General features: G+C 44.9%; 1 protein-coding gene across 1 annotated transcript; it reads right to left on the minus strand.

The window, feature by feature from the left end:
- Positions 1 to 3470: 3470 nt before the first annotated feature.
- HSP90AA1 (heat shock protein 90 alpha family class A member 1) lies at positions 3471 to 10656 on the minus strand. Its single transcript, XM_069489872.1, has 11 exons — positions 10574 to 10656; positions 9804 to 9965; positions 9344 to 9710; positions 8827 to 8960; positions 8207 to 8527; positions 7845 to 8010; positions 7515 to 7705; positions 7264 to 7411; positions 6794 to 7062; positions 6170 to 6503; positions 3471 to 5899 (listed from the first exon to the last, which is right to left on the minus strand). The coding sequence occupies exons 2-11, from the start codon at positions 9963 to 9965 to the stop codon at positions 5790 to 5792; spliced, it is 2202 nt and encodes a 733-aa protein (XP_069345973.1). The 5' UTR covers positions 10574 to 10656; the 3' UTR covers positions 3471 to 5789.
- Positions 10657 to 11282: the final 626 nt, after the last annotated feature.

Consider the following 11282-nt stretch of genomic DNA (forward strand, 5'->3'; position numbering starts at 1 on the left):
AGCCTCCCAAAGTGCTGGGATTACAGGTGGGAGCCACTGTGCCTTGCCTGTGTTTCCTATTAATTGAAATTACCAGTATATTCTCCTGTTTTGTGACATTGAGGTATCTTCACATTTCCCATACTACAGTATTGCAGAAAACACTCTTGTGCACTTCTCCTAGTGCAAGTGGGTTCGGTCTTTTTCTAGTACATACCAGGAAGTAGTTCAGGGTAAATTCTTCAACTTCATTAGATGTGCCAAATTGCTGTCTAGGCTAACTGTATTGATTCACACCTCCACCAGGGGCACATGGCAGTTCCATTTTCCAGGCTCCGGCCAACATTTGGCATTGTCCTACTTAGATTTCTGCCACTCGGATGGGGGTAAGATACGTCTCCTTATGCTCACCTTCCCTTTCCAATCCACAGTGAGGCTGCGCATCTTCTCATATGTCTGCTGACCTTTCAGGCTAAGGAAGGAGACAGAAAGCAGAAGCCACAGGATTTAGGGATACCTAGAAGTGGTACAGATCAGTTTTATTAAAAGAGGAAGTAAAAAATAGCATAATTTTCTACATCCACAATGGATGGTATTCAAATATTTAATGCTTTATTGGTTTTCATTCTGATTTGTTTTCTTTTTTAACTTTATTCTTGAATTTAACAAACAACAATGTTTCTTTTTGGACCAGATTTCAAGCCCTAGAATTTCACTGGTCAAGTGTTGAGGCCTTAAAGTGCTTTCATAAGAATATGATGTATGTTCCAAGCAAACAGATACACTTGGCAGACAGTATGCTCAGCTTGTTGGCTCTGCAATAACATAATGGAATCTTTGTTCAGATTTTGATGGTGCTATTAATACACCGTGACTCACTAAAAGCCCAGCTTCCTGGAACGTTCTTCCCAGGGAAGGGAGGTGATGCTCCCTCCTCTGGAAGAAGAATCTGCAATCACACTTTGAAAGGTTTGGGCAGATCTTCAAGGCTTAGAAAAGGGAACAAAAGCTTCCTAAATTATACAGAATTATGTTAACAAATTGCCAGCCCCACAGGAAGAGGAAACACATCAGTTGTATGTACTGGTTACTCATTCAATCCACAAACATGGATCAGTGCCTGCCATGTGCACCACGCTAGACTGACACCTTCCCTCCTGGGCAGACAGGCAGCAGAGAGAGGGAGACAGACCTGAAACTAATAATCATTTTATTACGTCGTGTAATGCTACAAAGAAAGGCAGAGAATGCCAAGAGAGTGTTCACAGGGGCTTATGTCAGGAACAGATTTCCTGAAGGGAGCGACACATAAACGGGGGCCAGAGAACAGACGGATTCAGCCTGGTGCAGAGAACATGAGTGGCCCAGGTAAGGGATTGCTTATGGGCACAAGGTTGTTTAGGGAAATGATAAAGTTTTGGAAATAGTGGTAATGGTTGCACAACATTGTGAAGGTCGTTAACGCCACTGAATTGTCTACTTAAAAATGGTTAAAATGGTAAATTTTATGTTATGTATATTTTACCACAATAAAAGAATACCCGAAAGTAAAAAGAAAAAAAACAGAAAGAACTTTCCAGGCAGAGGAGCTCTGATGCAAAGTCTTGTCCGTTGAGTTGTCCAGCCTTGAGTACCCCACCTAGCTTCTGTGGACACCCCCACCTCAGGAGGCAGCTGGGAGGCCAAAGGTGACGAAAAGCCCAGACACTTGTTTTCCAGCTGCCAGTCACACGCTTTGAATGGAGTCTTTCGATGCAGCATCTGGTGCCAAAAGGCAGGGTCCTTGGACAATCCACTTGGAAAGGGGGTCTGCGGCACCACCTCTTACTTGTGTGGCCACTCTGAGCTTCAGTTTCCTCATCAAAAGAGATTGATAATAATACCTTCATCATAAGATTCTAAACTCAAAGGAGATCCCATAACCACCATTATTAAAGCTGGCTGATGGGCATGTGTTGGTTTAAAAAAATATTTCCTTCTACTCAGAGTGTATGTAGTACAATATACATAAAATTTACCATTTTCTGAAATAGCATCATTTCTATAGAAAAATCTATTGAAAAATTTATAGCTTTTACCATTTTTAAATGTACAGTTCAGTCGTAAATATATTCACATTGTTGCCTCCTAAGGAGCCAGGACTACAGGGACGCACTGCCACACATGGCTAATTTTAAAATTTTTTGTAGAGACGGCATCTCACTATGTTGCCCAGGCTGGTTTCAAACTTCGGTCTCCAAGTGATCCTCCCATCTTGGCCTCCCAAAGTGCGGGGATTACAGGGGTGAGCCACTGCGCCTGGCGAATTCTAATCATATATATGGCTGCGCTGTCGCCACCTCATCTAGTATTTCCAGCACTTCCTTTGCTCCCCCAAGTTCCAGCAACAACTGACCTGAGTTTTGCTATAGTTTTGCTTTTCCTAGAAATTTCATAAAAATGAAATCACACAGTACACGTAGCCTTTTCCATCTGCCTTTTCACTTAGCTTTTGAGTGGCACCATTTTAACACATATCTCCCCATTTATCAAGGTCTTTAATTTCAGCAATGTTTTCAGTATACAGGTTTGCAAAATCTTCCACAAAATTTCTATTTTGTATGCTATTGGGAATGAATTTTTGAAAATTTAGCTAATGATTGTTCATTACTAACGAATTCAACTGGCTTTTTGTATATTGATCCCCTAAGACTACTAAAATCACTTATGCTAGTACTGTTTTGGCAGATTCCTTACTGATTTCACCACACGAACAACTATGTCATCTATGAATAGTCTTTACTCTTTTTTGCACTCACTACCCTTTGGCAGGATGGGATGCGATGACAGAAGGTTCAAAGCAACACAACTTTGACGCAGTGTAGGGCAAGGACCCTGAGCCTTTGAGCAGTGGCTGGGCATTGTCAGCATGGCACTTGTCTGGCTCAACTTCTCATCCACTGGACTGGGCTTCTTGGTGGTCCAGTCTCCAGCACAGGGTTGCTGGGTCCCAGTTCCAGATGCACAGCCAAGAACCCACCTATTTGCCAGGAATGCTTTCCCAGTAACCCCAGGAGGATGAGTTCATTTGGGAGATCATTTATACACAGGTCAAGTAGGATCCCCTCAAATACCCTTTTATCTGAACAAAAGCTTAGTTTTTTTTTTGTTTTTTTTTTTTGAGACAGAGTCTCACTCTGTTGCCCAGGCTAGAGTGAGTGCCGTGGCGTCAGCCTAGCTCACAGCAACCTCAAACTCCTGAGCTCAAGCGATCCTCCTGTCTCAGCCTCCCGAGTAGCTGGGACTACAGGCATGCGCCACCATGCCCGGCTAATTTTTTTCTATATATATTTTTAGCTGTCCATATAATTTCTTTCTATTTTTAGTAGAGGTGGGGTCTCGCTCTTGCTCAGGCTGGTCTCGAACTCCTGAGCTCAAACGATCCGCCCACCTCGGCCTCCCAGAGTGCTAGGATTACAGGCGTGAGCCACCGCGCCCGGCCAAAAGCTTAGTTTTAATAGTCTCTTACTAAAAATGGAGGTGGGGGTAACATTTTGCCCTTACCAGTCACTTCCTAGTTCAGTGTTGCAAACCTCAGCTAACATCGTCCAGCAGGCATTTTGGCAAAAGAGATGGGCACTGCAGTTAAGCTTGGATTCAACAACTAAGACTTCAATTTAAGAAATTCCTGTTGTCTACAGGGAAAAAAAAAAAATCAGGATTTTGAGGATTAAATGTGAATGCCATTTGCTGGGCACTTACTACCTTCTTACTAAGACCAAGCCCTCTCTCCCTGCCTCCACACTCTCTACCAGTAAGTCAATGCCACATATTCAAGCTCTTGTGGCTTTAGGCTTGGGGTCCAAATCCTATATACTATACGTATCAGAAGTTTTCTTTCAGGATTGAGGACTTCCGTTTAGCCATTACCATCCCCAGCTCAGAGAAAACAATTACACTATTGTGCCATTTTCCCCATCTTCTAAGACCCATGCCCTCTCCCCACCAGCTCAAGTTACTCTCTTCTGTGCCCACTGGCTATTGGCAAGCCCAATGAAGAACGAGAGTTATGATTAATAAGTAGAGATCTCAGGTAGGATGGCTTTACGTAGATGTAGTCAAGAATTTTGAGAAGCCTTAAGACCAAGGAATTTTCTCAAGTCAGGGAAAAGGGAAAAAAGAAAAAAAAACAAAAGACCAAGGAATTAGGGCCAGGTGTGGTGGCTCATGCCTTAATCCTAGCACTCAGGGAGGCCGAGGTGGGAGGATCACTTGAGGTCCAGAGTTCGAGACCACCCTGAGCAAGAATGAGATGCCTGTCTCTACTAAAAATAGAATTTAGCTAGTCAACTATAAAAAATAGAAAAAATTAGCTGGGCATGGCGACACACGCCTATAGTCCCAGCTACTCAGGAGGTTGAGGCAGGAAGATCCCTTGAGCCCAGGAAATTTGAGGTTGCTGTGAGCTCTGATGATGCCACAACACTCTAAGCCCAGGCAACAGAGGGAGACTGTCTCCAAAAAAGAAAAACCAAGGAATTAAGGGGCAAAATTTAGAGCACAAGGTGTTTTAACAAAATCAGGAAGTTTGGAAGGCTGGGTGCAGTAGCTCACATCTGTAATCCTAGCACTCTGGGAGGCAGAGGCTGGAGGACTGCTTGAGGTTGGGAGTTCAAGACCAAGACCCCATCTCTACAAAGAAACAGAAAAATCAGCTGAACTTGGTGGTGGGTACCTGTAGTCCCAGGAACTTGGGAGGCTGAGGCAAGGGATTCTCTTGAGCCCAGGAGTTTGAGGTTGCAGTGAACTATGATTCATGCCACTATACTCTACCTGGGACAATGTAGCAAGACTCCACCCCCTCCCCAAATACTTTGGAAATGATAGCCCTAAGGAGATAGCACCCACATTAGGACTTCCAATACATGCATACAGGGAACTCGTGTTGTTTGTGTTCCATCCTCTTGCTATCTGCCATCTCAGTGCACCCTGGGAGATAATGTTGAGACTTGCGGTGGGGGGAAGACTTAGAGCAGCCAGTGTTAGCCATCTTCCTCTACTGGGCTTAAAGACCCTTGAATCTGCTAGCACCTAATACTTTTTCCATTCTGGGGCCAACTGTCATCTGGCAAATCCCCACTGCTCAAAGACGACACTCTCACACAACTTTTTAACTTATCTGTATTTGGGACTCAGGCACTACATTTCCATTCACAAGTCTCACTTTTCAGAACAGCTTTACAACACGTATGGGTAGGGCTTATAATTTTGCTCCTCTAAACAATACTTTTTCTTTGGAAAATAAGCCCTGTGTAGAGTTTCATAAAGTTGTTTCACTTTAAACATACTTATTTCTAGAGGACTAGTAGTACATGCAGAAACTACAAGGGGATGAAAAGTTTAAAAAGTAGATTCTAGAAGATGAACTCAAGTCATTTTAACAAATACTTTTCTTCTAAACATCAAGATACAGCTTGGAATACTTGGTGACAAAAGATTTGGTCTACTAAGGAATCTGGCTTGATAGCTAAACACTCTAGGCCACAAAGTTAACAGAGATTAGATACATCTTACAACACTTTTTACCTCAATCTGTTAAAATAAGCCAATGTGAAACCAGAAAAGCATTACTAGTTCTGCTTTAGTGCCTAAAGTATCACAGTATCACACTCAGAAGTAGAAAGAAATCTTATCTTCCCCTTAAAGTAGTTATTGTCATGCCATACAGATTTTTAAATGTTAAAAATAAACAAAAAAAAAAATCCTTGAAAATATATTATCAGAGGGAATGAAGTATTGAACACGTATACAAGTCATTCTTCAGGGAGAGCTTAGTCTACTTCTTCCATGCGTGATGTGTCATCATCTCCTTCAAGAGGTGGCATCTCTTCAGTTACAGCAGCACTGGTGTCGTCAGCAGTAGGGTCATCTTCATCAATACCTTTTTGGAGAAATAAAACTCATTAGAAAGATTTCTTAAAGCCAGCTAATTAGTGTAATACTGCTGGTCTATGCCCACTTTCAAGACCATGTATTACAGCTCTTAGAGGCTACGTGAAGACCCACTCATCCCTATGAAAACAGGACTTGTTAACACATGTTCCCCAAGCAGGCCAAGACAGTCCAAATTTGAGTAGCTGGAAGTTAATCACCGTTTGAGTTATCACATGTTTCTCTTCCGTATTAACATAATATAGTACCAAAAGCTTACCCAGACCAAGTTTGATCATCCTGTAGATCCTGTTAGCATGTGTCTGGGGATCTTCCAGACTGAAGCCAGAAGACAGGAGTGCGGTTTCGTAAAGCAAGATGACCAGATCCTTCACAGACTTGTCGTTTTTGTCAGCCTCTGCCTTTTGCCTTAAGGTCTCGATAATGGAATGGTCAGGGTTTATCTCCAGGTGTTTCTTCGCTGCCATGTAACCCATCGTCGAGTTGTCTCTTAGGGCTTGAGCTTTCATAATTCTTTCCATGTTTGCCGTCCAGCCATATGTGCTTGTGACAATGCAGCATGGGGATGTCACCAATCGGTTTGACACAACCACCTGTAATCAAAAGAATTAAATGACTAGTTATTTTAAGCTCTCAGCTTTCATTGTGAAATGAAATCTAAGGAACCCAGATATCTACAGATCAGAAATAATATTTATACATTTAGGGATCCAGAAAGCCACCACTAAATGCACGGACTAAAATTTGTTTTACATACCAGTTATGGTTTATCTGTTAAGAATGTATGTTGGTTTTGTAAGAGAACTGATAAGGAAAAGGGCTGTGTGTGGTTAAGTTTGAAGAACACTTTAGAAGTGTCAATCAAGAAATGTATTCCACATACCTTTTCAACTTTTTTCTCCAAAATGTCTTTCATGATTTTGCAGAGGTTTTCAAACTTTGTTTTCTTCTCTTCCTGTTTCTTTTTCTCTTCTTCATCTTCTGGAAGTTCTAAGCCTTCTTTGGTGACTGACACTAAAGTTTTCCCCTCAAATTCCTTCAGCTGTTGGACACAGTACTCATCGATTGGCTCGATCATATAGATCACTTCCAAGCCATGCTTCCGAAGTCGTTCCACAAAGGCCGAGTTAGCTACCTGGTCCTTGGTCTCACCTGAAAGATTCAGATTTTTAGACCTGTAATGGTCAAGGGCTACTTCCTCTACTTCATCTAGCTTTTCTTACCAATCGAATACTTAAGAATGATCCACATTACCTAGTTTACTCACATTAAGTATCTTGCCTAGATCACACCCACTGTCCCCTGTACAAAGCAGCAAAGTGATACACGATTGTAACACATACTGTCTGTTACCTGTGATATAGTAGATATGTTTCTGGTTTTCCTTCATTCTGGTGCAATAGTCCTTGAGAGAAACCATCTCATCACCAGAAGCAGACGTGTAGTATCGTAACAGCTCTGAAAGCTTCTTCCGATTTTGAGAGTCTTCATGTATTCCAAGCTGCAACAAAACATGAGCTTTAAAGACTTTGGGCATTAAAAATATCCTTTAAAATGAGGCCAGTTTGAAAACTACTAATGGTAAAATATATATTCACACCAACCTTTATGTTTTTAGAGAACTGCTCATAAAACTTTTTGTAGTTCTCTTTATCTTCTGCCAATTCGGTGAACAGCTCTAAGCACTTTTTGACCAAATTCTTTCTGATGACTTTCAAAATCTTGCTTTGCTGCAACATCTCACGGGAAATATTTAGAGGGAGATCCTCAGAATCTACCACTCCTCTAATGAAATCTGAAAAAACAAAGACCAAATGCATGTAGTTATTCTAAGGACAAAAGATGTAAAACCGAAAACTGAGTAAAAAACCCAGAGGTGATAAGAGGAATTCCTTTAACCAGTGACAATGACCTTTCTTCCTATCTATACTTACTCAAGTATTCAGGGATTAGCTCCTCACAGTTATCCATGATGAAAACTCTGCGCACATACAACTTAATGTTGTTCTTTTTCTTTCTGTTTTCAAATAGGTCGAAAGGAGCACGTCTTGGGACAAAAAGAAGAGCTCTGAATTCCAACTGTCCTTCAACCGAAAAGTGCTGTAATAAAACAAAGTGTCAATGGACACTGCAAACGGTTATCACTGAAAGCTACTTAACCTGATAAATAACACCTGCACCTATGTAACTTACAGCATTTGGGATAGGTAAGGAACAGTGGAGAAAGCTGACAGTACCAACTCTTAAAAGTTAACCTAAAGACTACCTACAAATGAAGCACCCAGCAGTTACTCACCTTCACCGCCAAATGATCTTCCCAGTCATTGGTCAAGCTCTTATAGAATTCTCCATACTCTTCGTTAGTAATATCATCAGGATTTCTGGTCCAAATAGGCTTTGTTTTGTTGAGCTCTTCTTGATCAATGTACTTTTCCTTTATCTTCTTCTTCTTCTTCTTGTCACCATCCTTCTTTTCTTCTTCCTCTTCATCAGAACCAACATCTTCTATTTCCGGCTTGTCATCAGATTCCTTTTCTTCTTTTTCTTTCTCCTCCTCCTTGTCTTCCTTTTCTTCAGCCTCATCATCGCTGACTTCTTTATCACGTTCCTTCTCCACCTGCAAAAAAGGATATGAAATCAAGTCATCTCTGCATTCTAGAACTAAAAGGCTGAAAGGAGTGACACACTTACTCCAAAGCCTACATTAGCCATAAAGCTTGTCCTCAATATTTAATACATCTACTACTTAATAGCCTTAGGTACTTTTACAAAGTAAGCAGAGCTTAAGTTCCAAAGAGGCCTCAGCCTACTCTAGTATAAAGTTTGGGTCCTTTCCTTAACAGATCTAAAGATTAAGTATTTATTTATCTACATAAGGAACAATACAATTTACTCTGCAGTTACGTGGAAACTTACAAACAGAGTAATGGGATAGCCAATAAACTGAGAATGTTTCTTCACAATCTCCTTTATTCTTCTTTCCTCCAAGTACTCAGTTTGGTCTTCTTTCAGATGGAGGATGACCTTTGTTCCACGACCCATAGGTTCACCTGAAATAGAAATGGACTCCATTTTAAATCTCAATGGCCAAATCAAGGTGGGGGGGGAAAAAAAAAAAGAAAACACACAAAAAAACCCACCAAACAAAAACAAATTTAGCTCAACGTAATACCCAACCCCCTTGGAACAAGTCTATGAAGTGAGATTTAAATTACAATGGCAAGGCTCCCACAGCAAGTCTAAAGTCTTAAGATGCACAACCCCCACGTCATGCTGTTACGTTACACACTAAATCACAGTGCTCACTGGCTTGTTCCCAAGTTGCTGGGCAAACACAAGCTATGTCTCACATCATCTTCAGGGATCCGGTGTTTGCAGCACCCCGCCTTCCAATGACTGCCTTAGCCAGTGCATTTTTGTGTCTGCTGCTCACCTGTGTCAGTCCTAACTGTAAATGATCCCCCTGCTGAGGACTCCCAGGCATACTGCTCATCATCGTTATGTTTGGTGATCACAGTTACTTTCTCGGCAACCAAATACGCAGAATAAAAACCAACGCCGAACTGGCCAATCATAGATATGTCTGCACCAGCCTGCAAAGCTTCCATGAACGCTTTGGTCCCAGACTTGGCGATAGTACCAAGGTTATTGATCAAATCGGCCTTGGTCATTCCAATGCCAGTATCCACAATAGTGAGGGTTCGATCTTGTTTGTTTGGTATCAGATTAATGTGCAGCTCTTTCCCAGAGTCTAGTTTACTGGGATCTGTCAAGCTTTCATATCTGATTTTGTCCAAAGCCTATTAACGAAAGACAAAAACTGTCAGGCACCCAACCCCAAGGTGAAGTTCATAATAAAACCAAAACCAATTTTCAATTAATAGGAGACTTACATCCGACGAGTTCGAAATGAGCTCCCTCAGAAAAATCTCTTTGTTTGAGTAGAAAGTATTGATGATCAATGACATCAGCTGGGCAATTTCTGCCTGAAAGGCAAACGTCTCAACCTCTTCCTCCTCCATCGGCTGGTCTTGGGTCTGGGTCTCCTCAGGCATCTAAGAGGACACCGTGCCAGTTTACAGACTGCAGCGTGTCTACAGCGGCACTACGGGATCCTGCCGCGCTCTCCAAATATTTTTAGAGCCGCATTTTGGAGATGTGCACAATTTAAGTAAACCGAAAATAGAAAGCGGCTGACAAAGGGATGACCTCATTTCGAAACGCGGTAATTACGAGCAGCGTGTGCACGCTCCGAGGCAGCCGTTCCGACCCGAGCGACTCGACCCCGCGCCGTCCGTTGCGGCCGCCCCGCCCGCGCGGCCCTGGCGGCGCCATGGCGGCCTCCCCCGCACGCCCCCCAGGCGGGACGGGGGCTGGGAGCGGCGCTTCCCCGGGTCAGGCACCGAGCAGGCCGGCAGCGCCCCTCGCGTCCGGCTCCCCCTGCCCCGTCGCTTCTCCGGAACATTCCGGCAGACCCCAGGCCCTCCGGCCCGTTCCTAAGGGCGGCGCGTAGAGGCCGCAACAGGCCTGAAGCCCCCGGAGTAGGAACCACGGCCGCCGCGGCCGAGCGAGGTTCAAGGAGCCGGCCCCGAGCCCTCTGCCCCGCTCTGCGGCCACCCCGGGGGCCCTCTTACCCCCCAGAATCCCCTAGACACCCCCTCACCTTGGCTAATGGACCGCACGGGCTCCACACCGCAGCACCACCGGGACGCTAGGGCAACTGGCGCACCGCCCCCGAGCCTCCCTTATATAGCAGCGGGCCCGCCCAGCGCGCGGAGCTTTTTCCAGAAGCCTCCCGAACCTTCCGGAAGAACCCTCCCCAACCGCCGCCGCGGCCGCGCGCCTGCGCCTGCGCTCTGGCCGCGGTCCGCTCCTCCTCAGGCGCGCGCAGACCCTGCACGGGGAACGGCCAGGGCGCCCCTCCCCCAGCAGCCTCCGCGCGTCCCCGCGCTGGCCTCAGTGCGCCTGCGCAGCCCGGAACTCTCGGGAAGGTCTCGGCGCCTTCCGGGGCCGGCACCCCCAGTCTTCCGCTTGCGCCCCACGGCTCGCACCCCGCACGCGCAGGGCGCTGGTGGTGAGGGTCGAGTACTGAGTTCCCATGCTCGGATATTTGTGAAATCCGCGAAAGTGAAATTTTAATTCTTGAAGAGTGTCCTCATATTGTGGAAGCCTGGGTGCCCCAGCGGCAGGGCCGCGGGTTGCGGGCCAGGCCGGCCGGAGGAGCACCCGGTGGGCGGCGCCTGGCTTTGGGGCTCTCTTCCCGCCCGGTGCCCGGGGGAGGTGCCGTGATGCGCCTGGATAGGCGCGAGTTCGCCGCCGTCATTCGCAGCCCGGGGGCTTTTTCCCTGCCTGGGTTCGCCGTCACAGCACGT

The sequence above is a fragment of the Eulemur rufifrons genome, chromosome 2, assembly GCF_041146395.1.
Source record: "Eulemur rufifrons isolate Redbay chromosome 2, OSU_ERuf_1, whole genome shotgun sequence".
Classification (NCBI taxonomy): Eukaryota; Metazoa; Chordata; class Mammalia; order Primates; family Lemuridae; genus Eulemur; species Eulemur rufifrons.

Excerpts from the sequence above, each read along its gene's own strand:
- HSP90AA1 (XM_069489872.1), bottom strand. The coding sequence starts at position 9,965 with ATGCCTGAGGAGACCCAGACCCAAGACCAGCCGATGGAGGAGGAAGAG. Across the intron at positions 9,711-9,803 it reads TCATTTCGAACTCGTCGGAT|GCTTTGGACAAAATCAGATA; the intron begins GTAAGTCTCCTA and ends TTTCGTTAATAG. Across the intron at positions 6,504-6,793 it reads TGGAGAAAAAAGTTGAAAAG|GTGGTTGTGTCAAACCGATT; the intron begins GTATGTGGAATA and ends TTTTGATTACAG.